At 37.3% G+C, this 25,428-nt stretch overlaps 1 protein-coding gene across 1 annotated transcript in view; it reads left to right on the top strand.

Annotated features, from left to right (window-relative positions):
• ITGA8 (integrin subunit alpha 8) overlaps nt 1-25,428 on the top strand; it is a 65,568-nt gene that overhangs the window by 36,898 nt on the left and 3,242 nt on the right. The window contains exons 17-28 of the mRNA XM_053466502.1: nt 1,084-1,238; nt 2,312-2,449; nt 3,040-3,107; nt 4,690-4,837; nt 5,317-5,409; nt 6,022-6,098; nt 9,244-9,324; nt 12,377-12,482; nt 12,753-12,911; nt 15,766-15,897; nt 17,445-17,558; nt 21,025-21,126. Coding sequence (XP_053322477.1) covers nt 1,084-1,238; nt 2,312-2,449; nt 3,040-3,107; nt 4,690-4,837; nt 5,317-5,409; nt 6,022-6,098; nt 9,244-9,324; nt 12,377-12,482; nt 12,753-12,911; nt 15,766-15,897; nt 17,445-17,558; nt 21,025-21,126 — 1,373 coding nt within the window. The remainder of the gene's footprint in view (nt 1-1,083; nt 1,239-2,311; nt 2,450-3,039; nt 3,108-4,689; nt 4,838-5,316; nt 5,410-6,021; nt 6,099-9,243; nt 9,325-12,376; nt 12,483-12,752; nt 12,912-15,765; nt 15,898-17,444; nt 17,559-21,024; nt 21,127-25,428) is intronic.

Here is a 25,428-nt window from a genome sequence, read left to right as displayed (position 1 = left end):
AGGCTGTCTGAACCAATCAAAAACAATCAGCAACTTTACAGATCCTAAGAAAGCAGAAGGATACATTTACTGTATGTTGCTTACATTAATCTGTACGAACAGTTTATTTAGTGTAAAAAAAAACTGTAATATTTGGGATTTTTGAACAGCGACAGATCTGATTAATTATGTTTACCACGCTGTCTAAAGTTGATAGCTTTACTGATCACAGTAAGCAAAGACTACAATGTCAACATATTGTTACTGAATCTGTTGCACTGGGATGTTGGGAAGATTTATTATGATGTAAAAAGAGACAGCTGTGAACACATTATAAAATGAAGCTGCAGTAGAAGCCAGTTCTTCCTCGGTCTATAACTCCTTACAAATAAATAAAGTATCACAAGAATGAAGTCCACATAAAGTATATGTTTATCAGCTTTATAGAATGAATACAATATGGGTAAAATAAGCCTGGGCTTTTTTTAATTTTTTATACATTTGTGAATTTGTGGGAATGTCTGAAAACAAGGAGGAGCCCCAATGAAACAAAAAAACGAAGCAGAGAGCTCCCAATTTTTGTTTGATTTCATTGGTTTTTTCCCCCTCATACACTGTCTCACAAACTCTCTTACACTCTCGCTCTCTGTCTCCCTACCTATGTAATGTAATGTAAAGAAGGAGCTGCAGAGAAGGTAGGGAACCATTAAGAGAGAGCATGAGAGTGTGAGCGAGAGAATGAGAGAGAGTGAATCAGAGTGAGTGAGAGCGAGGAACAGCAAAAAATGTATTAATCAAAAAATCCCTCCAAACTTTCATCTGGACCAAAAGGTCAGGAAACTAAATTAGTTGTCTGTAAATGAATGGACCTAAAGTTCCTACACAAGGTGTCTGCAGGTTATTATAATGAGTGTTCTCACATCTCCATTCTGGGTTTTTTTATGCTGGGATAGTGTGTTTTACCTTATTGAGCATGATCTTAATATTTTTTCTCATTTCAGTTTCAAGAAAAAATGCAAAGCTTTCAGCAAAATCATAATTGTGATTCTGTTATACACATTCGTATCAGGTATTTAATTCCTGATCTTATTTTTTATTTTCTAGTCCTTAAAGCTGAGCTTGAGTTGGACTGGTTGAAGCAGAAGGGTGCAGTGAAGAGAACTCTTTTCCTGGATTCCCACCATTCCCACCATGCCTTTGATCTGATAATAGGAAAAAACAAACCTTCCCAGTGTCAAAACTTTGTTGTTTATCTCAGGGTAAGTTCTAAACATGGACTCCAGGAACTCAGATATTTATGTATTAATACAAGATAAATTAAACAATATTTGGCTTAAGAACAGTGAAAGGAATCATCTAACAAAAATATAACTGACCTTGAGCTAGTCAGTCTAAAATATAATAATTTTGAAAATGATGATGGATATCTTGAGATATTTTACGTATTATATATATATATATTTTCCCATTTTTATATGTTTATTAATAGATTAGATACACTAGGAAATTCCTCCTACAGAGAACAACATACCCATACGTCCACACATCCATTATATAGTTTGAATAGTTAACACAGAATGCAGCTGAAAAGCTTCTATAGAGTATTATATATGATATAGTAGACTGTGGGGTTTTTTTTTATTAACTACTTAATTTAAAGTTTTTTTTCTGCAACTCTACATATGAGTGCAGCCCATGCTTCCAGGCAGTGCTGTTAATGTGGATTTTCTATGCAATCTCATAGGGTGAATGAATGTGAACCTCGGACAAATGACAGGGAGAATACACTAAACAAATCAGGGTCATATGTCACGCTAACGTTCTATTCAGCCATTCTTACATGCTGGGATACATTTGCCAACCCCCCTTTTAGGTACTATCAAAATAATATATGATCATTTTTATGCTGTAATCAATCAGTGTGGAATTGCTGTTCAAGAGAAAACTTGAGGCTAAGATTAAACTGGGAAATTATTGATAATTTCCCTTAGTGTGAAAAAAAAGCAAGAAATGAAATCACGCACCCAACTGCTACCCCCTCCCCATTAAAAAGATCGCGTCAAAGGTTGTCACCGTGTAAAATCCCGTATCATAATCCTAAATCTCCTTTCCACTCTCCGAAGTGTGATGCTATGTGGTCCATTCCCTCACACTGTCCATCCTCTTTGTGTAAGGAATTCATTAGCTTTGTGCAAACATTTCCCTGAGTGATTGAGGAGAGGTCAAAGGCAGATCTTTTTTAAACTGTCATATACCATTTACATTAACCACTCTACGCACGATTCTTCGGGATATCTTTTTTTTTCTTTGTTGATTTTTCTTCTTCCTGCAGGAAGAATCTGAATTCCGTGATAAGCTCACTCCAATCAGTGTCAACTTGAATTACACTTTGGATGAATCAGCTTTTCTTGGTGACCTGGAATTACGGCCAATACTTAATCGTTACAAGGAAACAAGCATCCAAGAACAGGTACACATTTTATTCCCATTGCTATTTGTCATCGATTGTAGACAGTAATATATTGTCCAGCAGGCTAAAAGCAATATTTTTGATCCAAGGAGAAATCTCCCCCTGACGGCAGAATTCGAAGTAGCTTAATTAGGGGGTTTTTTTGCCTTCTTTTGGATCAAGAGTAGGAAGGTTATGTTGAAGGGTTGAACTTTGTGGACTTAGGTCTTTTTTTCAACCTTATGTAACACCTCTGAAATAAAGTCTTCATTTGACCTCTACACCCTCAATTTGGTGGTCCCTTTGTGATGTCATAGGTGCATTTTCAACTTTTCCCCACCCCCATATACTTTTCATGCAGGAGATGTGTTCGGCTGAAATCATCTCCATGCATGTGATAAACTTACCATCGGTCAGCTTTAGCGCTGCTCCGCGACTACTGTGGGTGAGGGTCTGTTCAGACCCCTGTGCCCATGTGTGCAAAGCAATCCCATGGATTCCCAGGATCTTGGAGCATATGTGTTAAGTAGATTTAGTGTATTTATTTAAGGGGGCAGTCATATCCCTAATAAAGTCAATCTATGTAATTATTTGTTGTTTTACCCTCACAGGCACACATTCTGGTAGACTGTGGGGAAGATAACATGTGCATTCCTGACCTGAAACTCTCAGCAAGATCGTGAGTTGAAAAATAAATATCTGGTCACAATTTTGCTTTTTCCCTAGCACCCAATGCACTATATATATATATACCTGACCTTCTTACATTCTGTATCATTTCCCACTGCAGTCTTAATAAATAATCTTCAAGTGTTCCTTTCCATCTTTTCTAAACAAAAAGGTTATTAGGTCCTCGATGTAAATGCCTATGTGTTGGCTTCAAGTGATTACAGAAGAAGAAAACAAATATAATTGAAACAAATGCAGCTCTGAGTATGCATTTCTAGTTACCGCTTCTACTGTGTATAATTTATCATTAATCGTGATTGTGTGCATATGTCAGCTGAAATCAACACATGGGAAATACTATCTCTTTAAATAATTTAGGACATACGTGGTTGATTAAGAAGACTTTGTTTACATTAAACATTATAATTTGATATAAAAAAAGCTCCAAATAATGCAAATAAATAAATACGGGTTATTTACATTGTATACAGTGATATTTGGCCAACACAAACTGTTCATTAGACTTGCAGTCTGCTATTCAGTGGAAGAATGTTCGCAATCATGTAATTTCCTGGTGCATATAAACAAAGGGATGTATCTATTTAGAAGACTTAAATAAAGAAGAACGTAAAATTGTTATTATTAAGTAACTATTTTTGGCCGTATATTTACCGAACAACAAAATAAACACATTAAGTGTATAGTTTCCAACAAGGTGAATCATGTACATTTAACTTTGAACGCGGCAAACTAAATTTTGGAACATTTCTGCCAGTAGTGTTTACCATGAAATAGTTTAGGAACTTCAAACTTAGTACAGTTTCTGGAAGCCATGACCATGATAAGCTATATCTAGTATAACTTCAAAGCTTTTCAAAGTCCTTTGACAGTCGGGATTTGAAGGCTCCTGACAAAGACCTGATTGCTCTTCAAAGGATATGATGAGTGGTATGGCAGGTGTGAAACGCTGGGGCTAAGACATCTATCTAGTTTCTTTCACTAATGGCCGAAAAAATAGTTTTTCACCAGTCTCCAGTTATATATTCTTCAGCATCTACATGATGAGTTACTGTGTCAAAGCCTCTGTTAATTAACTTCACATCTTTCCCATCCTAAGTTACCTATTGAAGTTAAATTTGGATGCTGACCAATTTCATCAATGGCCCTCTGATCCTTAAATGATGGTTTCATGTAAAACTAGAATAATTTGTTTATTGTATAACTTTGTATTTGCCTCTCACTTAACAACACTGGGTATAGTAACAGTAATAAAATATTTAACATGATGTAGTGAGGTGCTAAAGGCTAAAGGGTATCTTACCTCCTGAAGTTTGCTTAACACACTGTTTCTTCAAAATAGATTAAAGTAATGTTTCATTCTTACTTAACGGGTTTTGACATACTTTTTCCTCCTTTCCTATTGGCTTAAATGTGGAAACAAATCTCAATATCAGTAAAACATTTTATGATAAAAGTGTTACACTTGTTCAAATAGACTTACTTCTAGAGAGAGTTCTATTAGATCACAATTGCACCCCCCCCATGATTGTTTTAAATCCCAGTGACCATTTTTAATTCATGATCTATTACAGAGACAAGAAGAAGCTTATCGTAGGCGATGAAAACCACGTTATGTTCATCATAAATGCAATGAATGACGGCGAAGGCGCTTATGAAGCGGAGCTTCATGTGGATATACCACCGGAAGCAGATTACGTGGGCGTTGAGCGCAACACAGAGGTAACAGGATCATGTGACCTTAAAATTTAGCAGGACTCCAAAGTTTAACATTATAGTATGCAAAATGACACTTCAGCAAAGAAGGAGAGAACTTAGGTGCAGATGGTAAACCTTTCCTCTCCCCATGGAACCTTGCATATGTTTCTTAAAAAAGAAATTGAGCAACTCAGGGCCTAGCCCATGCTTCCAAAATAGAGCTCATTGTCAGCTATATCCTGTTGGGGATAAAAACATGAGCTATTATAGTTTGCAAAAAGGATAGGTCATGCTAAAAATTCTCTACTATATAATGAAGAATATACTTAAATGTCTATCATTTATCCATCTAACTGTATGGATCGGTAGATCCACTGATATAACTGATCTGCTTCGAAATATTAGCAAATAAAATACATTTCCCTTTCTTCAGTACTATTTCATACATAAGTATAACCCTTCAGCAAAATTTCATGATTTATTCATTTACTTTTTTGTCGTAGGGACTGCGGCAACTTAATTGTGAATACAAAATGGAAAATGAATCTCGAATGGTTGTGTGTGACCTTGGAAATCCAATGGCTGCTGGGGCAAATGTAAGCATTCCCTTGAGATCAGAGCACTTTAGTTGTTATGAATGTTTAAAGAACTAAAGAGCAGGCAGGACTTATATTCCAAAGCTAAGCCAAATGAAACATCAATTATTCAAAATCCTACCTCAGCCATCTAAATTTCACTTAGCCATCTTCTTCAATATGGCAGACGAAGAATTATGTACAAGTCAATTTCAACAACTACTTTTACCCAGCAGTGCATTTAAGTTGCTCAATGCCCTCCCATCTGCCATCTTACTGCTAAAAACCAGTATATGACATCAGTTCCCAGCGCTCTGCCTCCAGGAACAGCAAGCAATGGAGACTTCTCCTTCTCGTACATATTCTGGTTGGGGAGATCAGCGATATCACTTGTAACCGATCCGTTGACCAGCGGTGCACCAGGAAATCTGATGACCCAACATATATTCCGCCAGTTTAATGGCAAAGGGGCTGCTGCCCTTGGAACACCACTGTCCTCTCCCAAAAATGTACCCCAGGCTCAATGTCTTTGAAGCAAAACCATTACATATGTTGTTTTATAGCATTGCAGTGTATTGTAGACCTTCCCATGCCGTGAATACCCTGAGCTTACAGGTTTGTGGTCTGTTTTAGGTCTCAGTTGGTCTGCGATTTGTTATCCAGAGATTAGAAAATGTTGACAACATCACGTTTGATCTCTATGTAAAGAGGTAAGTCCATTCACGTGGTACACTTTAAAATGAATGCCAACTCATGTTTCTGAAACAAAAGGTGTGTTTGCTAGAGAGATGCTAAGAAAGAGTTGTCCCACGCTCCACGTGCTATTTCATAAAGTTTACAGAGCAAAATACAAAAACACTGTGATTTAGGTTGGTGCTTTTCTTAGATTTATATAAATGTTTTAGACACGATCAGATCAGCGTTTGCTGGGTTCTTCTATTCCATTTATTCTCCTTAAATAATAGGAAGACCTTTAAAATAAAAGTGGATCAAACTAGTTAAAAAAAACAACTTAGAACAAGATAACAACGCAGGAAATCTTATGGTGGTGGGACAGGAAAAGACAGGGTTGGCTCAAGAGAATTCACATGACAACTGAATAACCTCTCTGACCTCCATGTTTACTGGGTAAATGTCCACGTTATTAATGGACGTGACACTATATGGACGTGCTTTGGACAGTATAATGGTAAAAGGATGTTTACTTTGTTGGGCTGGGGTCAGAATTCATTTTTTGTGAATTTGAGGTATTCTGTCATATAAAAGTGTCTCTTTGTATCACAGATGGAATATTTATTACACTGAACTTCACTCCCCCAGTGTCAAAAGTGCTATTAGTGAAGGGTTTGCGACCTCTTAACCCTCCAAAGTTTTCTTTTATTTTACTGGTAAACTGTATATAAAGTTACGATAAGAGATTAGGTAGTTTATAATAAAACCAATAGGCTCTTGCAGACATAAAGCCAAAATATGATATGAATTTAGAGTGCGCATATCATGTCTTAGTTATAGAGACAGTTTAATGTCCCTGACACCCCTACGATAGAATAATGCTTATTAAAGTACTCTTTAATAACCCTCTCTACGAGTACTTTAATATGCAAATAAAAAAAAAATAAAAACACTTTGAGAGACAAACACAAGTCTAACTTATTTTATCTTTAGCAAACATCCTTCATCCTGTATACAAGTACAGGATGAAAATGGTGGGCATGGAGTCAGCTTTCACATGAGAATTACTGTTTTTGAATTACTGTGGGGACACTGCGGACTTGCTGGTGTGTTTCTAAGAGTCTAAAACAAATTAGGATCTCTTGAGTGAGGGAACGCTTAAAGGAGTTTCCAACACACCTACACTAAAGGGTTAACTGGTTATTGCTAGATGTTTCAGATTACTGGCATCTGTGGTAAAACATTTATTTCAACAACTAGCAGTGAATATTGAAAAGGAATAAAAAAAACTGTACATTTTACAAATAACATTTTTTGAAATAAAAAATATTGATACGATTTCCTTCAAAAACTGATAATTTAGGACACGTTTGTCTTAACGATATGCAAAATCCGTCCAAACCACATTTTTAAGATTCGGTATTTGTTACAATAAACAATTCTGCAAATCCATGTAATTGTGTCAAATGTTTTACAAGAATGATGCTGGAATGGAACGCACAACAGAAATGAAACATTCCCACAAGTTCGGCTAACATTCCGGTCTCAGAACACGAAATTATCTTGGCAGCGAACACATGTATAAAAACTCAGTGAGTTTGTTGCAGAATCTGGCGTTCATTGTAACGTTGCGATGATTGTACAGGGGAAAAGTTGGTCTGTGTGTATTGGCATAAATGGTTATTAGCTGATTTCAGATTTTTTTTCTTAAACAAATCTAGAGGTTTCGCCCCAAAGTACAATTTCAACATTTTCACAGTAAAGTTATCATCTTTGTGTTGTGCTAATGCCACAGAGATGTAAGTATAAAGGAAGTGTATTTGAACTCAAAACCAGCTCCAACAGTGCTCAAGGGCCACCAATGTCCCTGGTTCCCGATGTAAAGTTACTAGTTTATGAGTTAAGTTCCTCAGGGCACCAGCCGCAGGTGACCTCATATTTTGACTCTCCCAACATTCATTGGCAGTGTTGTGAGATCATGCCCACCCATGTTAGATGGGCACTGTGTCACTTAATTATGTGTCCATATCAGTGGGACTGGGTTGAGTCAATGTGCATGGGTGGTTGCCAGTGGTCCTGACATTCAGGACACTAGTCAGGCAGTAAGACATAACTCCCCCTGTTTCCCATTGTGCCGTTGAAATAAAATTGGTTAAAACATAAACCGACGACCATTGGTAGTCTTTGTCTGAGAACCGCCATTGTAGAAATCCTATATTTTGATCACAGCATTGTGTGGACTTTAATCGGTAGTTGTCCGGAGCTGTTGGCCTGCAACAAGTTTCATTGTTTATAAATCCATGAACATATACTACATAATAACATGAAAATATAACCCACAGTAAATATATCCCTAAATGTATAATACATATTTATAATAATAAATAGGAGTATATGCAGCAGAAGAATGTGGGTTATCATAAAATGTATTGCTCTTGAGCAGAGTGAATCAGGAGTATTAGCTCAATTACTCAATATAGTGTTTCTTTCTGCTAGAACCAGTTCAATCCGCGTCGGATTGTGATCTGACAATAAATGTTTAAGGTGCAAGATAAATGTAAGGGTGAAAGCATTAAGCTTAATGACATCCTTCAGCAGTCAGTAGGAGTAATTCTCTCCGGTGCAGCCAGAAAGGAGAGGAAAAGTGACACCGGATGTGATAAATGGAAGTCGATGTGAAAGTAATTTTTAGGTATTTTTTAGGGTATTAGAGTATTCTAAATGCAGCCTCCTTAATTGCAGTAGTCTATCTGGTGAAAGATAAGGGAGTGCAGGAAAACAGTTTATCTGCATGTGTGTTTTTATCTTATCAAAGTAAGTATGAAAAAAATACTTACACTCCAGCCATTAAATGCACTATTTTCTTTACCATTGTAAATGCATAGAGGAATTTCCGCTTTTCCACTCCTACAAAGTACATTAATATGCATATATCTTGGGATTACTGCATGGGTCACTGAAGTGCCCCTTTAAGAATTAATCATCAAAAATATATATATAAACTGGTATGGTGGCTTATGACATGCTCAGCCAGTGATAAGACCCAAACAAGCACTGATCTACACAACATAAATGCAACAGGTATACAGTAACGTGAGTACATTAACAGTTGGTGCTGCCTATCCATACCTATAAACATCTCAGCTCCCGGGAATTCTGATATTATGCATGTTTTTTTTCCAGTTCCAACAAGGACAATCCCAACAGCAACTCTGTCAGCCTACAAATTAATGTTACTGCCGTGGCACAAGTTGAAATAAGAGGGTAAGTAAGTCATTTCTTGAGATGAAACATATTTGTATACTATTAATAAGCTAAAGCCACCAGACACGTATGGAAACAAATTTGAAATGCCTCAACTAGTTCTATATATATATAAAAAATGGTCACGCTAGAATTTCTTAAATAACCCCCATTGTTTTAAGAAAACCAGCTCCTGTCCAACAAAAACAACCCTTTCTCTGAAACTTACAATAATAAAGCTTTTTTCTCTAAATGCGATATTGGTCGACGGAATAGCAGCGTACATCCTGTCGGAAAGCATACCCAAAAATGCTGCGTCTTGCATTATTTCTTTTATTAGTACGCAGCCGGAGCCTTCGACTTTACTGACCTCCCAACAAATGTGTAGCAGACATCACATACTGTAAAATAAAACAGGTTCTTAATTCCCCACGGGGGCATAAAACTGGAGACATTTAGTAAAATAAATGACCAGAGTAGGTATCTGGCTACATTTTATATCTCTTTTATATATATATATATATATATATATATATATATATATATATATATTACTTTTCCATCTCTTTAAAAAAAAAGCTAAAATACTTTACAATGAGGGTTCACTGGCTTTCTTTTGCGAGCTAATAAAACTCAGCTAGTTTGAATCGAGTACTTTTTAAAGACATCACAGTGAGACTTAGCAGGCATCTTGGCTCGGATAATTTCCGAAGAAAATAATTACAAACAACACATGATGGTAATAATACTAATTTATATTTAGCCTTTCATTTCAAAGCACTTCCTATACACGATGAAATAAGAGTGACGCGGTTCCAGCCTTCTGGTTCTAGTAGCAGCCTGCACAGCGAAATAAATAGAAAGGAAATAAGTTATTACTGATAACCAGCTACAGTTGTGTAAACTGAAGGATAAAAGTTATTTCCCGAGATTACACACAGAGTCTAATGGGATTGGCAAAGTTGCTTATTCTGTTCCCAAACCATAACCCCCGATATTATTCTGTACTGTCGACCATTCATCTGATTAAAAGAATCCTTGCCAGCCGTGTGTTTTATTTTAAACGGTAAATATGTCATTCCCAACAAAAAGAGTTAGGCTCTTTTTCAGAAAAATAGGGCAAAATCTTTCAACAAAAAAAAACTGGAGGCAATTCTATTTATATATAAGTATTTTTTTAACTTTGTAAGAACCTGCGCTAATCTTACTATCTGTACTATAAAACTCTCACACTTTATTCTCCTTGCTTTTTTTTACTTAAGACCACCTTACCCTATCCTCATTTTTCTCTCTGTGTTTTCCTTATATAAGTACAGAAACATGGAATTTGATGGCAGATAACAGCCATTTAGCCCATCTCACCTGCCCACTTCATTGTGACGTAGGGGCTCTGACCCTAATCAGTCCTTGGTCTCGTCTTACCTTCAGGATAATCATATGTCCATCCCATGCATTACTATATTAGCCTCTGTTACTTCTGCTGGGAGGCTGTTCCGCTTATATACAACATTCTCAGTAAAGTAAAGCTTCCTTATGTTACATGTAAGCTTCTGGCTTTCTAGTTTTGGATTATGACCTATTGTAACTTTTCTCCTCCTTTGAAATAATCTTATCTCCCGTGTTATCTATTTCTCCAAATCCCTCCTTCCCTTCTCCATCAGCCTTGTTCTTCTATAAATGCAACCATCTGTCTGCACATGTATGTTGCATATGTTGAAGACGCTCCATGACATACCGTATTTGCTCGATTATAAGACGACCCCGATTATAAGACGACCCCCCAAAATCTGAATATTAACTTAGGAAAAAAAGAAAAAGCCTGAATATAAGACGACCCTAAAGGAAAAAAGTTTTACCAGTAAATGTTAATTCATGTAAACAACTATTTTTTTTAATAAAAGCTATGATTGAGAAAAATATATTTTTTTTGTTTTTATTTCTTGTATTTTCCAACCTGTCCCCCAGTTACGCACATCTGCCCCCAGGCTTGCCACACCAATATGGCACTGTGGCCCATGGTATGCCTTTTAACCCTCTATATGCCACTGTGCCCCATGGTATGCCTTTTGACCCCCTATGTGCCACTCTGCCTCCAGAAATGCCTTATACCCCTATATCCCATTCTGGCATTTAGGGGGTTAAAATGCATATTATGGGGCAGAGTGGCATATAGGGAGGTATAAGGCATTCCAGGAGGCAGAGTGGCATTAAGGGAGTTAAAAGGCATTATATAGAGCACTCTGCCTCCAGAAATGCCTTATACCCCTATATGCCACTCTGGCATTTAGGGGGTTAAAAGGCATATTATGGGGCAGAGTGGCATATAGGGAGGTATAAGGCATTTCAGGAGGCAGAGTGCACTATTAAATGCCCCCTTAACGCCACTCTGCCTCCTGAAATGCCTTATACCTCCCTATATGCCACTCTGCCCCATAATATGCCTTTTAACCCCCTAAGTGCCAGAGTGGCATATAGGGGTGTAAGGCATTCCAGAAATGCCCTACACACACACACACACACACACACACACACACTTACACACTTACTTACTTACCGGTGCTTCCAATTTCCTGCTGTATTGCCGGGGCAGCGGGTTGACGTCTCATTCCGCGGCAGCCGGAAGGAGGTGGAGTTGGCAGCGGGGGTTTGTATGCGTCCGTCGCAAATACCTTCCCCGGCTGTCAGAGATCAGGAACTCTGGAACTCTGATCTCTGACAGTCGGGGAAGGTATTTGCGACGGACGCATACAAACCCCCGCTGCCAACTTCACCTCCGGAAGCACCGGTAAGTGTGTGGGGGGGGGGGGCGACGACAGGAGGATCCAGGTCCCCTGCAGCGGTGCGGGGGATCTGGATCTTAGTCTCCTAATCAGACCTCTATTTGAGGTCTGATTAGAAGACGACCCCGATTATAAGACGAGGGGTATTTTTCAGAGCATTTGCTCTGAAAAAAACCTCGTCTTATAATCGAGCAAATACGGTATATCAAGTCCCCACAATCCTTCTGGTCAAACCCTGAATTAACTTTGTGTAAACCAATTGTCTTCTATTAATCCGCATGCATCATTTGCAGGGTGTCCCATCCTCCCCAAATTCTTCTTCCCATTCCTAACTGGGAGCCTAAAGAAAAACCTACCGAAGAACTAGAAGTTGGACCATTAGTACAACACGTATATGAGGTATTATATTCTCCTCTACATGTGATGTCTTTGTACCTTCCACAGTACTTATTAGTTTGTAAACATGTTTCTTTTCACTTTCTTTTTTTGCCTGTCTTATAATCGGCCCTTTGTTTCAGCGTATTGCCCCCTCGGATGTCCCTCTCTTTGTGTAGCATCTTAGAGCTTGGGGTGCAGTAACATAAGAGATATAGTGGAACTGAAGCATTAAATATGTGCGCTTTGTGTGAATGAATTAAAGTAACAAAGTATTTTCATATCTTTGCTAAGCTGCATAATATAGGCCCCAGCGCAGTGAGTGACACCCATCTCAGCGTGGCGTGGCCGTCTCAGAGCCGCGAGGAGTTTCTTCTCTATGTGTTTGACATTCAGACAGAGGGGCCACTAAGATGCCTACCAGAAAGTGCTCTGAACACCTTGCAGATAAAGGTATGACTGGGGTAGTGGAGTAAAATAGCTATGAAAATGTTACCTCATCTGCTTTCCGAAGTAATATTGCTTATTTTAAACACATATTGCTGTACATTGTTGTGAAGTTGTGCTGTGAGATTTGGGGTCACAGAATAAGTCGTAGACTAAAATCAGCTTTCAAGACTTAAGACTTTTTTGGTGTATAATACCTGTATATATATATAGTTATATCTTGATATAATGCCAAGTGACAGTAAATGGTCCCACTAAGTTTCTTTAAAGCAAATTGTAATTTAGCACCTCCAGACGGGGATTGGTTGACTATTATTGAAGACAATAAACAGTTCAATGTCAGGCAGCTGCTGCAAGGGCCAGTAAAATATCAGCATTTGTAAAAAGTGTATGGACTAATTTTGCTAATGGTTGAATATGCAGTAGAACTCGAGGAACATGTTCTTATGGAGCTTAAAGAAGCTACAAAATTAATGGGGAATGGAACACCTTAGTTATAAAGAAAGGCTATATAAGTTGAATTAGTTTATGTTATAAAAAAGGTGACTTGGAGAGGATAGGATATTATTAGATTAATATATACAGGGACAATTCTAGCTGCTCTCTGATGACCTGTTCATTAACAGGACTGTGCAAAGAACAAGAGTTCATTATTCTTATCATTATTATTATTATTTATTGTTTTATATAGCGCCATCAGATTTTGCAGCGCCAAAATCATTTGGTCATCCATTTAGACTTGAACAAAGGTGTTTTCATTAAAGCAGTAAGGTGTGTTTACAAAAGAGATTTCACTACCCACAGTCGCCGTGCTATCGTCGTACTGCATCCAGTATAGCCTTCTCTTATATGTTAGGAGCTTGTAACATTAGCTTTTATTTGCTTTACTTAACATAAAAAAGTATTTTTTCAAACTATACATATTTAAGTTGCAATCTTTGCCTCTGTTTTGGAACTACATTCTAGGTATAAAAATGGCTACTCTTCTAAATGACCATATTTCCATTCACATTAAAGACTTTACGAATTACCCACCAATTCTTGTTAAAATAACAAGCGTGCAATGTTAAAGGCTGACATTAAATCACCCCATTTCTGCATTTGTAGACAGCACACTAGACAGTTGAACTGTCAATAAGCAGATCTGGACAATACTATTCTGCATCAAGAGAACCCAGAGGTCTCTGATCACAGAGGTTAACCCTTTCATTGTGATGCTGGTTGAATATGCCCTCCAGAGCTTCCTAATTAAATGGCTGTCTTCATTATCTGAGAAAAAAGGCAATATTATTCTTGACATCCATTTCCATGTGCATTCAAGGAAAAAAGCAACATATTTTCTTTTTTCCTGATGGGATAATAAGCAATGGCAACTGGAACCGAAAGCTAGAAGCCAATCTCTCTGCTCTGTTTATCTGTCCCCATCAGTACAGATCATGCCACTGAGCAGTTTTACTGAGAAGGACAGACACATCCTGGAAAGGCATGTTTGTAATTTAACCCATACATAACAATATCCATTCAAGAGTTGTGTACGGTTTGGATGACCTTAGCCTAGAATACATAAAAACTACAATTTATACATGCTATTCCAGTGTGGCCATCAGCTCTCAAAACCAAAGACTAGCAAGGCATATTTCACTTGCTTGCCAATGTTTTTTTAGATTTTTTTCCTTTCGCTAATTCATTCACCAGAGGCAGCTAATTCCACGCACAAGCCATACATTGTTTCTTGTTACGGTGTTATTGTAACAATTTCTATTTCGAAACATTGTCATTAAGTCATAAATTCTGTGAATTTACCCTATAAATAATGTACGAAATAAATAATTTCACGAGCAGTCTGTAATATTTAGGCAGTTTTACATTTCCAGCTCTATTTCACATCGTGGACACGCTGGAGATCGCTGTCACTTTAGTTATTTTCTTTCCTGATTTTATTTCAATATTATTTGAGGGGTTTTGCGAGGATTGAAATTAGAGCACCAAATGGTCTTTTTTTGTTTAGATTTTTAGCTATTGCAGTTTATTCGTCAGACTCTGCCACTGATGGGATATATCAGATAATTAGTACGGATTTAGTGTGAAGCGGTACACATGTTGTGCACGTGAAGTTACTGTTTAATGGTTTGAGTGTAATATGTTGCATTCCGTATTGTTTGCTTGTTTTAGCTTTTATATTTGACAAGGGACCAAAACTATTTGGGAAAATAGTAGTTTATGTTTAGAAAAAAATATATATAAAAACAAAAATTTCTATTTTGATATCTATGGTGATATGTTATGAAGTGATTGAAGTGTTATGAAGTAAATAAAACATTGATGACCCGGCTACCAGAGTCTCTGGTAGATGCCTGTTACTGACGCATGTACCGAGGTTGGTTTATTGGCTACAGATGGCAGAGACAAGGTTCATTTCAACCCAACTTCACTGTTAGATAGAACCAGGAATTGAGTAGTTGCCTGTACATCAACCTGGCATGTCCACATGTTCTCTGGAGGCAGCTGCAAGCTCCTGACCCCTGCACCAACATTGTTCATGGTGGACATTTACTGGGGTATATGCATTCCTGTAACTTCTCAGCTCCGGCTACCCGGACAAAGATAAGAGTCAATTGTCAAATATGTCCTTTACTGTTAGTTCACTTATTTGATAGTTTGTGTTTACCATTACCTTAGGACAAAACCTCTACCTTACATTGTTGTTTATCTGTGTCTTGTGTGATATTGTGGCCTCAATAGTTGGTGTGCTCCATGTTGGAATTTAAAATCCAAGAGCATCTTTGATTTATTGGTGTTCTTCTGTGGTAGCCTTTCACATTAAACTAATTAATTTTGTGTAATGGGTCTTTTTTTCCAGCCAAGTGAAGCAGAGGACACTCCAGAGTTAGCAGCGTTTCTCCGAAATTCCAGTGTATCTCACGCCGTGAGCCGCAGGGATGTAGCAAAGGCTGAGCCTCTGAGACATGTTCCCATCCCAACGAAACTACTGGTAAGAAGGGGGGAAAAGAGCATACGATACTCGCATGACATGTCTCATACTAGATAGAAACAATCATCACTCAAAACGCAGGTTAGTGGAATGCACAGCATAGTTATTCACCACTCAGCTCCTTATATTACATTCAGAGGGTGATGTGTAAAGGGAAATTACGCCTCAGAAGTGTTAAAAGTGCAGCAACCAATCAGAACATGCCATTGGTTGCTATAGTGATAACTACATTTTTACCCCCCCACAGGGGTCGATGAGCTCATTGATGGAATAATCATCAATAAAACACCTTTTATGTTATTCACAGAGCAAAGGCAGAATTGCACAATTACATATAGAAACGAATTAATAATAACAAGGCTCGCCTGCTTTCATGTGAAACACTTCAAAGTTACTTCTTCTGATTTATTACATTGTAAGAGTTCATTTAATAGAGCAAAATATTTGTACTGATGAGTATCATCAGAGCTCTGGAATCTGTTCTACATCTCAGAAAAGTCCCAGCGCGACATGTATATCGACGTAGCTGCGGATTCGTGACCCGCCATCGCGTCGTGGGAGTAAATGTCATCGGTCCGCAGAACGCTTTGTTTCTTCTTTTTCTGTTACCGTATCTTTGGTTGTCTATTAGATTAGAGCATCATCTGAGATTAAAATTCCTCCAGAAATCTGTTTTATGGGAGTAATTGTTTTATAGTCACCATCATAAAACTTTAAGTTAATTACACACTTGTAGTAGTTTTGAGAAAATATTCAGTTGTTTTTCAAGGTTTCTGTCCCTTAAAGACTTAAGAAGGAAATATATTTAATCATTATGGTTGTCATGGACTGCAATATACCCACAATCTTATGCATTTACTCATGTAATTAGAAACATGTTCTCTTATTAAGTCCAGGTTGCTGGTTTATCCTCCCCTCCGTAATGATGTTTTGATACTATCTGTATGTGTTTTTGGCTGGAAAAGTCCTAATCTCGGTAATAATTTTACTGCCTTGATGTTTTTTTTATCCATCAACTACAACTAACAACCATTCTGTACCGACTGCCAACAGTGATAAATCCCAGGAAAATGAGCATTTGGGAAAGCAACAAAATTGTCAAAAACAGAAACAGCCCCCCCCCACCCCAAGTATTTCCATAGGAGAACACACTGGGGTATATTTACTATAGGGAGAATTGTGTTTCAGCTCCTATGGACTATGAAGGTTCCCAATGAGCTTCTGCTGAAGAGAGAGAGAGAAAGCTTGACTGGCCCTGTACAATGTATATCTGAATCAGGAAGATTTATCCTAACCCATTAAATCATGCATTATACAGGGCCGGCGCAGTCACTCTAGCTGGAGAAACCCCAGTAAGGTTTATTCACTAAAGTTGAGGTAGGGTAATAATTTTGTCTGATTGCATTGGTTATGCAGGGTAAATGTCAGTGTGTTTCTACTTCAAGAAGGACCAAACTGACCTGTGGGAGTACTTCTAATTATTTATCAGAGTATGTATTATAGGCAACCTGCAACAAATTCAATTAATAGATTTAACTTTGTTACAGAACTGCACAAATGTGAAGTGTTTAACAATATCATGCAAAGTTGGACGTTTAGACGGAGGACAGCGAGCAGTGCTAAAAGTCAGATCACGACTGTGGGCACAAACCTTTCTACAGGTAACATAACAAAGATGGAATTCTGTATTTTTACTGTTTTTACTTTACAGAGCCATTTATGTGATGTGTTACTTTTGTTCCATTCTGACATTTGGGTTTTGTAAACAGTAATTGAAAGGCCATGGTTGGTAAGGACTGTCTTTACTAGTCCATACTATCTGATCCCTAACGAGGACTGAGCATTAGTAATATCTCCATAGTGATAATCGGATGCACATAGAAAGGTAATGAAGCCAATAAATGATAGATTTCTTGAGGATCCATTATCAATAAATGTCAGTGTTCCTGGAACATTTCTTTCTCTCACTCCACTACTCATGACAACCGTTGGTTGTTAATACACATCTATGGTTAATTGAATGCAGTTATCCAAAGTTATTTTTGGAGGAACAAAAGCCATGAAGCCAGCCTGATACTTTATACTGTCTTGTAGCCAAGACAAGCTTTTGGATATAGATCAAAGTATCAGATATTAATCACACGCCTTATCTTTGGACTTTTGGAACAATTCAAATCCCAGCAGCGCAGTTTATATTTTCCATTGCATTTTATGGCACTGCACTTGCCATGATGGATTGCAATCCCACCTTGTCAGATCTTGGGGCAGCACTTAACCCTTTTATTGTGAGACTTTTGGTCTGCTGCTGGAATGGTTTACGTACAAGAACATTTAGTACTGTAACATGAGTTGTGGAAATTCTTGACACTATGTAAATAACACATTATAACAGTTAAATGTGCTGTATGTCTTATACGTTATCAGCTTCTAACAAGTCAAATATTTTACAAGCAAAGAAAACCTGTAATATTAACACGATTTATAGTACAGGAAATAATCAACAGCCAACAGCTTTGGAAATGTTCTCCTGGGCTCTTGTAGAGGTTCTCCTGGGCTCTTTTGTCGAATTATTTACAAAATGAAATATTAATGCTATATTAAAGTGTTTTGCAGAATATTTAGTATATGTGATTATGGGCTTGAGCTGTTCGTGTTTTGTTTGTGTTCAGGTGGCTTGTGCTTTGGTAGCTTTATATTGGAGCTTCCAATGGGCAAGGTGGAAATTGCATCCACCTTTTGAAAGGAGTGGCATAGATAGGAGACAATCATGGTAAATGACATGGCATGACATGGAAGAAGAGCCACAAAATGAGTAGAGTTACAATTAAATACTTGATTTGCACCCCCATCCATATGGAAAACATTGGCCTAGGCTATGGGCTAAACTATCAGATCTTGAATGACCTCCGTTAGATATTTTCAGAGCCAGATTCAATTTAAGGCCCAGGCCACAGACCATCATAGCCCATCGCATTAACCCCCAAGGCGCTTTTATGATAAAAAAAAGCCACCCTTTCCAGATAAAGGCAAGCCAAGCTGACTCTTTCCCCATTGCCCCAATGCTTAAATAAAAGTGAATCCTCTCATCCCAGGATCTTTCATGTTATAGAAACTCTGCCCCCTTCGCAACACGTCGGGTCATCCATATAACAAACATTGTTATCCCAAGAGCTATCTCTGGTGAGGTCTATGTCTGGCTCAATGACTTCCCACAAACTACTTTCTAGATTGTAAGCTCTGGCGAACAGAGTTCTGCACATCTATTTTCTACATTAGCAGTATTTTTGCGTTTAGTCACGTTAAGAAAAACATTAAGGAAAAAGATGATAGGAGTACAGCATTAACAAACTCAAAAGGGCACAGATGGTCACAATTCAGACAGGAAACGTGGATTAAGAGTAATGCTTCATCATCGGACAAGAAAAAACATTTTTATCCTTTATGGTGTTGATTAATAATGTTGATATGGGAACACACAAAAAATATATTTAGCAAAGTAAGACATGGGAAAGTATTAAAATAACTGTTTTGAGATAAAAAGAAAAGTTATATATATACTAAATATTTCAATCCAAACAAAGAGAGAATGTGCTAAATATGTCCGTGAGATATCAAATCTGTAAGGAATCGTTAATGGAAAAAAAACAATAAATTATTCCTTTTATTTGTGTATAAAATACTAGTTTGATTGGAATTAGTTTTTTTGTTCCATGTTAAAGGAATGTTCGGTTCTTGAAAACGGTTTTCCCCTAGCTGAGGGAACAATATAACTTTGGATCTGGGTTTCTTTCAAAACTGTGGCCACAGGCCAAAATCTATAGATAACATTTCCAAGCGTTTGCTCAAGTGTATTTCTTTCTAAGAGTCAGTCTTAAAGAATTAATCCTTCAGTGAAGCGTAACATTCTTTGGCCACTTCTCATTGTGATCCAAGGAGAATAAGTGAGCAGCGCTGGATGCTAGAGGTCATACATAATAGGGATTAAACTCATATGCTTGTTTCCACTTAATCATACATACAGGGCTTTAAACATTCATATTTTAGAGCTTCTTTATCCAAGTATAAATCTGATTGCCTTTTGGAGTCAAGATGGAATTTTTGCCCCTAAATGGTCAAAATTTCCCAAATAGCTTAGGCATAAGTAGAAGTTAAACTTTATGGCTTTAAGTCTTTTTGCTTCCTAAATTATTCTGTTACTATGTTATAACTATGTCACTTTGGACAAATATCAGTTCCTGTTACTCACTCCAGAAGAAGAGTGGAAGGATGAGGTTGCTAATAATGCTAGAAAATGATCAGGCAGCTGGAAGAACTTCCAAAATCTGATTACTAGACCAGCAGGTCCCCAGCACAACCCCTTCCACAGACATGAGCACATATATTTTCTAAGTCACATCAACAGACATCTTCAAAATTAGAGGGCATCCGTGTAAATGACAGCCTACGGAAAACAAGCAGGTCGATTCAAAACAAGTTGTGCGTCACAGAGGCACGTTAACTAAAATAACACACAAAGTTTTCCCACCTCTATACCCATCAAGAATGCCTCACCGTGACTTAAGTCTCATTTGAGTTCCGAAGTGGATAGGAGTTGATATGAAAAGAGAATAGTAATGTCAGAATGACATCAGACACAGTGCACCTTTTCAAAATAGATGTAATGGAGAAAGACGCACCATGTCATTACACAGGACACATCTCCTGTCTAGACATAATGAGGCTGGCCCTCCTTAACTATATATATTTAACCATATATATCTATAACTATACCTACATTTAATTAGTATTACTCATGGAATATGAAGTTGCATGTAATGTACCCATGTCTACAATTTTTAAGGATTACTTCTGTATATATGTATATATATATATATTACTGTACTAAATCAATGCCAATGGCATAATTACACATTAGTCTAAGGTCTGATATTTTATTGTATGTTTTTATTTATTTTATTGATATTTTAATGACATTGTCATTGGAGCTCATGTTCTCGACTAAAACTCTCAGTTGGCCCTTAGCTTAGAGACAATGATGAATATAGTCATACAAATTACCTTACATTTCTTACACGTAATTTTAAAACTGATGTTCTATACAATATCTTTTGTATTTGTGTGTTACAGAGGAAAAACGATCACTACTCTCTCACTGCCAATGTGTCGTTTGAAGTGAAGAAGATGCCGTATGGCATTCAGCCTGCAAAGCTTCCGGCAGCAAGCATAGCGGTGAGTCTTAAGCATGCAGCGGTATTCTGCATTCTGCGAGCGGGTCTTGTATCGTCAGTCAGTTTAAATCAGCATCTGGACTTACATAAAGAATTGCAGAACACATCACAAAAACATTAAAACATTCCTAGAACTACATCAAAGTGAACTATGTCTCTTTCTGTGAAATAGAGGACCCACATTTTTACAGGTTAAAGTAAATATGCATTAGACACCCATCTTTTGTTTGTGCCATCGGGAGCAACCATCTTAACGTTCTCTTCCCAGGGTTTTAATTATTATTATTACCCTCATTAAATTACCCTCCGCTCCATTATAACTGTCCCACTTTGGTGTTTGCTGGTTCAGGCAGTTATTTTATGGGTGGGAGGTGGGGAAAGGGGGGAAAACATCAGAACACGAAGTTTATTAATATGCTAGTTTTGTCACTATTTGACACAGATTTCAGCTTTTTATAGATAAAATACACCCTTTACTTTAATACCAAAGCCTCACAAGAGTCACACCAATTAAAAACAAAAAGGTACTAGCGATAGCTATGTTTAATTGATGTGAATTAGTGGTGCTGAAAAGTGCTATACTCTTCTCCATATCGAACTCGCTACAATCAACCCATCCTCTCTCAAACAATCCCTTCCTGCTGTCTCTCTTCCCACTTAACCATCAAATAGATTGTAAGCTTGCAAGATCAGGGCCCTCATCTCCTTTTGTACCAGTATATTTAACATCTTTTGATGATATTTAGTTTAATTAGTTTATTGACTTCCACCGTATCCTATTAAAACAGCGCTACAGAATCTGCTGGCGCTATATCAATAAATGTAATATTGAAAATCGCCCTTTAAGATGCTGTCGTTTAGTTGTCAAAGATCTCTTGGAGTCTTTAAGTGGCTCCTATCCCAGGAATTATTCAAGTAGACCCTTATGTGAACTCTGTGCAATCCTTCAGCTGCCTGGACCCTTTACAGTTTCAACAAGAAGTGAATTGTTATCTTATGAGTTTTGATGAAGCCTGGAACATGTCTCCATGTCTTAATTTGCACTTTCACAATAGGAGCTTTGATCACTTTGAGCTGTAATTATTAGTTTCCATCTAAGTTGCAACTGAGATGCAGCACCAGATTTTAGCTAATGGACTGTGCAGCTAAAATCCAGGGTTCTGTGTTTGGAGCGCGAAGCTTAACAAGTGTGATTGTTCGGGAGTCAGTGTAAACACAAATGCTGCCTCGCTGTAAAAATCATACATACCAAGAATTAGCTGTACTGAGCTTCTGTCACATTTATTAGCTACAAATACATGGAATGAGGGTGTGCTTACAGAGCCAAATAGAATGACTCTGATCTGTTTAACTCCTCTTAAAACTCTGCATCATCTAATTACTGATGTGCTTCATACTCCATATACAGTACGCCCAGAAAAGACAGATCCAAACCATTCAGCTACTTTTATTTCTGCCTTGATCCAACCTCTTGTGCTTCTCATATGGATAAGGAAAGCAATGTCTAGGAGAACATACCTGGATCTTTCCCAGATATGGATATGCAGTATATAGTATATACGGTACATGTAATTAAACATCGCCCCAGGGAGACCAAGTATAAAGATGCCTAAGGATGCCCGGGATAAAACTTCCAAAGCCAATCTTTTAGGGTCACAGTGATCTGGGAGAGGAAAAAGCCTCTGTGGAGCAGACCTACAGATACAGCTGCTCCAGGATAGCCTTAAGATAGCAATTATCTTATCATCCCCCAAAGAAGACAGGCAGCATACTTTTACAAAGGGTGAACTGATTTATTAGGCTTTTGAATGGTTTCTATTCACACAGAGGGAAGATGAGTACAGGTATCAGGGAGTCATTAGTAAGTCGAAATTGGGGTGCCATATTCTCTGGCTCCAGATGACCCAATAATGAGAAAGCCTATATTATTTATACATTCAATTCAATTGGACGCCTCCAACAGCCTGAACGAACAATGAAATCATTAAACAGATTGACCCTCTCACACACCTGCCTTTATTCTAATCTAAATTTTGTTTAAATAGACACTCACATACACAAAAACAGGTTATATACTGTAAATATTATATTATAAGAGACACAGAGGTAGGATGCTAGTTATTATTATTTTTATTTATATAATGCCATCATATTCTGTAGCGTTGTACAATGCAATGTTAAGGTCTGAAAAATATGGCACATTTCAGGTTTTCTCACGATTTCTGATGTAATTTATGCTTGCGTTATCCTGGAATGCATATGATATCTGACATTTTATGGTAGATAAAAATTGCAGTTTTCCCCCACTAACACAATGTAGTATCCTGCTGACTTCATCTGACATTAATATCTTCTCCAGAGATTTATATCAAAAAGTGGTGAGACTCATACATATTCATTTAATGTGCTGAAAATGTAATATTTTCTCATACCCTTAGAGAGGTTAGAGGTTATAAAATCAATTTATCATTTAAACACCTAAGAAAACAAAAAGTAACTGCAAGAAGTACAGCTAGACAAATTCCCTCCGTTCCATCGAAATATACAAAAAATATATAAAAGAGTTCTCTGCATCGGGTGCAATGCCTTCACTTCCATATTTTGGGATTTTTTAATGCCCCCACCCCATAATTTATTCACTGATTACAATGCATATTATATGTGGATTTATAAACAAAGGAGGAATGGTTATAATTACAGTAATAATGATTTAAGATGTGATTGTTAGAAATAATTGTTAGAAAAACATAAGCGCTGAGTTTGCCGTGATTAATATCCATGACATCTGTTTACAGCATTTAAGCAGCTTGCAGACCTTTGGCACAAGCATTTATATTGATATGGAAAGCTGTTTGTGGTCCTTGAATGTTGGACGTACGGCATGTGCAGAATTTTAACACTTAAACATTTTTAAAAACCTGTTTATAATATGAAGCTCTGCTGCAGGCTTGAGTTATTTGCAGGTGTTGCGTGTTCCGTGTCGGCTCCAAATTGTCAAAAAACATGGTAGATACATGTCAATAATCAAAATCCTTATTAAGAAAGTAGTTATTTTATTATTTAAAGACATAAACGCAATGGAAAGGAGTATTTTTGCATTATATTTTTTTTCATTCATAATGTGATCAACAAACAATGTTCCTTTTTACCCGCAGAAACTATATATATGTGTGTGTGTGTGTGTGTGTGTGTGTGTGTGTATATATATATATATATATATATATATATATATATATATATATATATAAACTAACAATTCCTTAAAACCTTCTTTTTAAGTTTACTTGCTTAGCTGATAAAGTGAGATTGAAAGTGTCCTATTTCCCAAATGTTCGCCATAATTTCACCCTATGGTGAAGAGGAGCCCCTCGCCATCTGCAAAACATATTTCCCTACACATGAGAGACATTGCTTTGAGGAAGATGGATTTTAAATTCTATAAACAGGCTGTCCAATGTAACTTATAGCACAGCCCGTACACACGTCCTAGCAACTGTATTATTTGCTGAGTAATTGGAATTAAAATGCCCATGGAAACAATACTACTTATAGAACTGTTTCATTTTACTTCTTATACTCTTATACATTACGCTAATCATAAAACAATAAAACTGTAGCTCGTTTAGAATTTGCACATTGGACCACAAAATTCAGTTGTATGATCTGCACATAAGGCAACCTAAGATACCGCCAAGAGCCTGGAAAGTATATGGTATACACCATTGTACAGTGCCACAGAACATGATGGTGCTATATAAAACAATAAATAATAATAATATACTCATACTCACTCCAATACACTTGTGTCATGATCTAAAGGGTTAACGCTTCGAGGTCCAAGTGAACCATGTCAATCTACCATATCTATAGTGACATAATAGCAATAAGACATGATCTAGAGCCTCCGCGTAAACATTTGTTCAATTCACAGTAAACTATATTTATATAAAGACGCAGTAGTATAAAAACAAAGATCCATCTCTTAGGAACCCAAGCTTGACATTTCTAGGCATTGTTTCAAAATGACATTTCTGGTTGCAGTGCGGGTGTATATTGTTGCTGAAGTTCACTAAAATGTATGTTTAACCTTTCAGCCATCAGATATAGAAGACTGATGGCTTCCTAACCCTCTGCATCTGGGACTAAGTGTCCTCCCCAAGCAAACACCCCACGCTCGCTTCCATTTTTCTAAATTGTTATAAGGACGTGTGCATGTTCTGTGATCCTGCAGAGTCATCCAAAACCTGCACACAGATCACAAAGTCATCTTAATCATCGTATTCTAGGATGTCTTCTCTTTTTA

The sequence above is a fragment of the Spea bombifrons genome, chromosome 5 (assembly GCF_027358695.1).
Source record: "Spea bombifrons isolate aSpeBom1 chromosome 5, aSpeBom1.2.pri, whole genome shotgun sequence".
In the NCBI taxonomy this organism is placed as follows: Eukaryota; Metazoa; Chordata; class Amphibia; order Anura; family Pelobatidae; genus Spea; species Spea bombifrons.
Note: the sequence above shows the minus strand (reverse complement) of the source record. Positions and strands in the feature narration are given on the sequence as shown.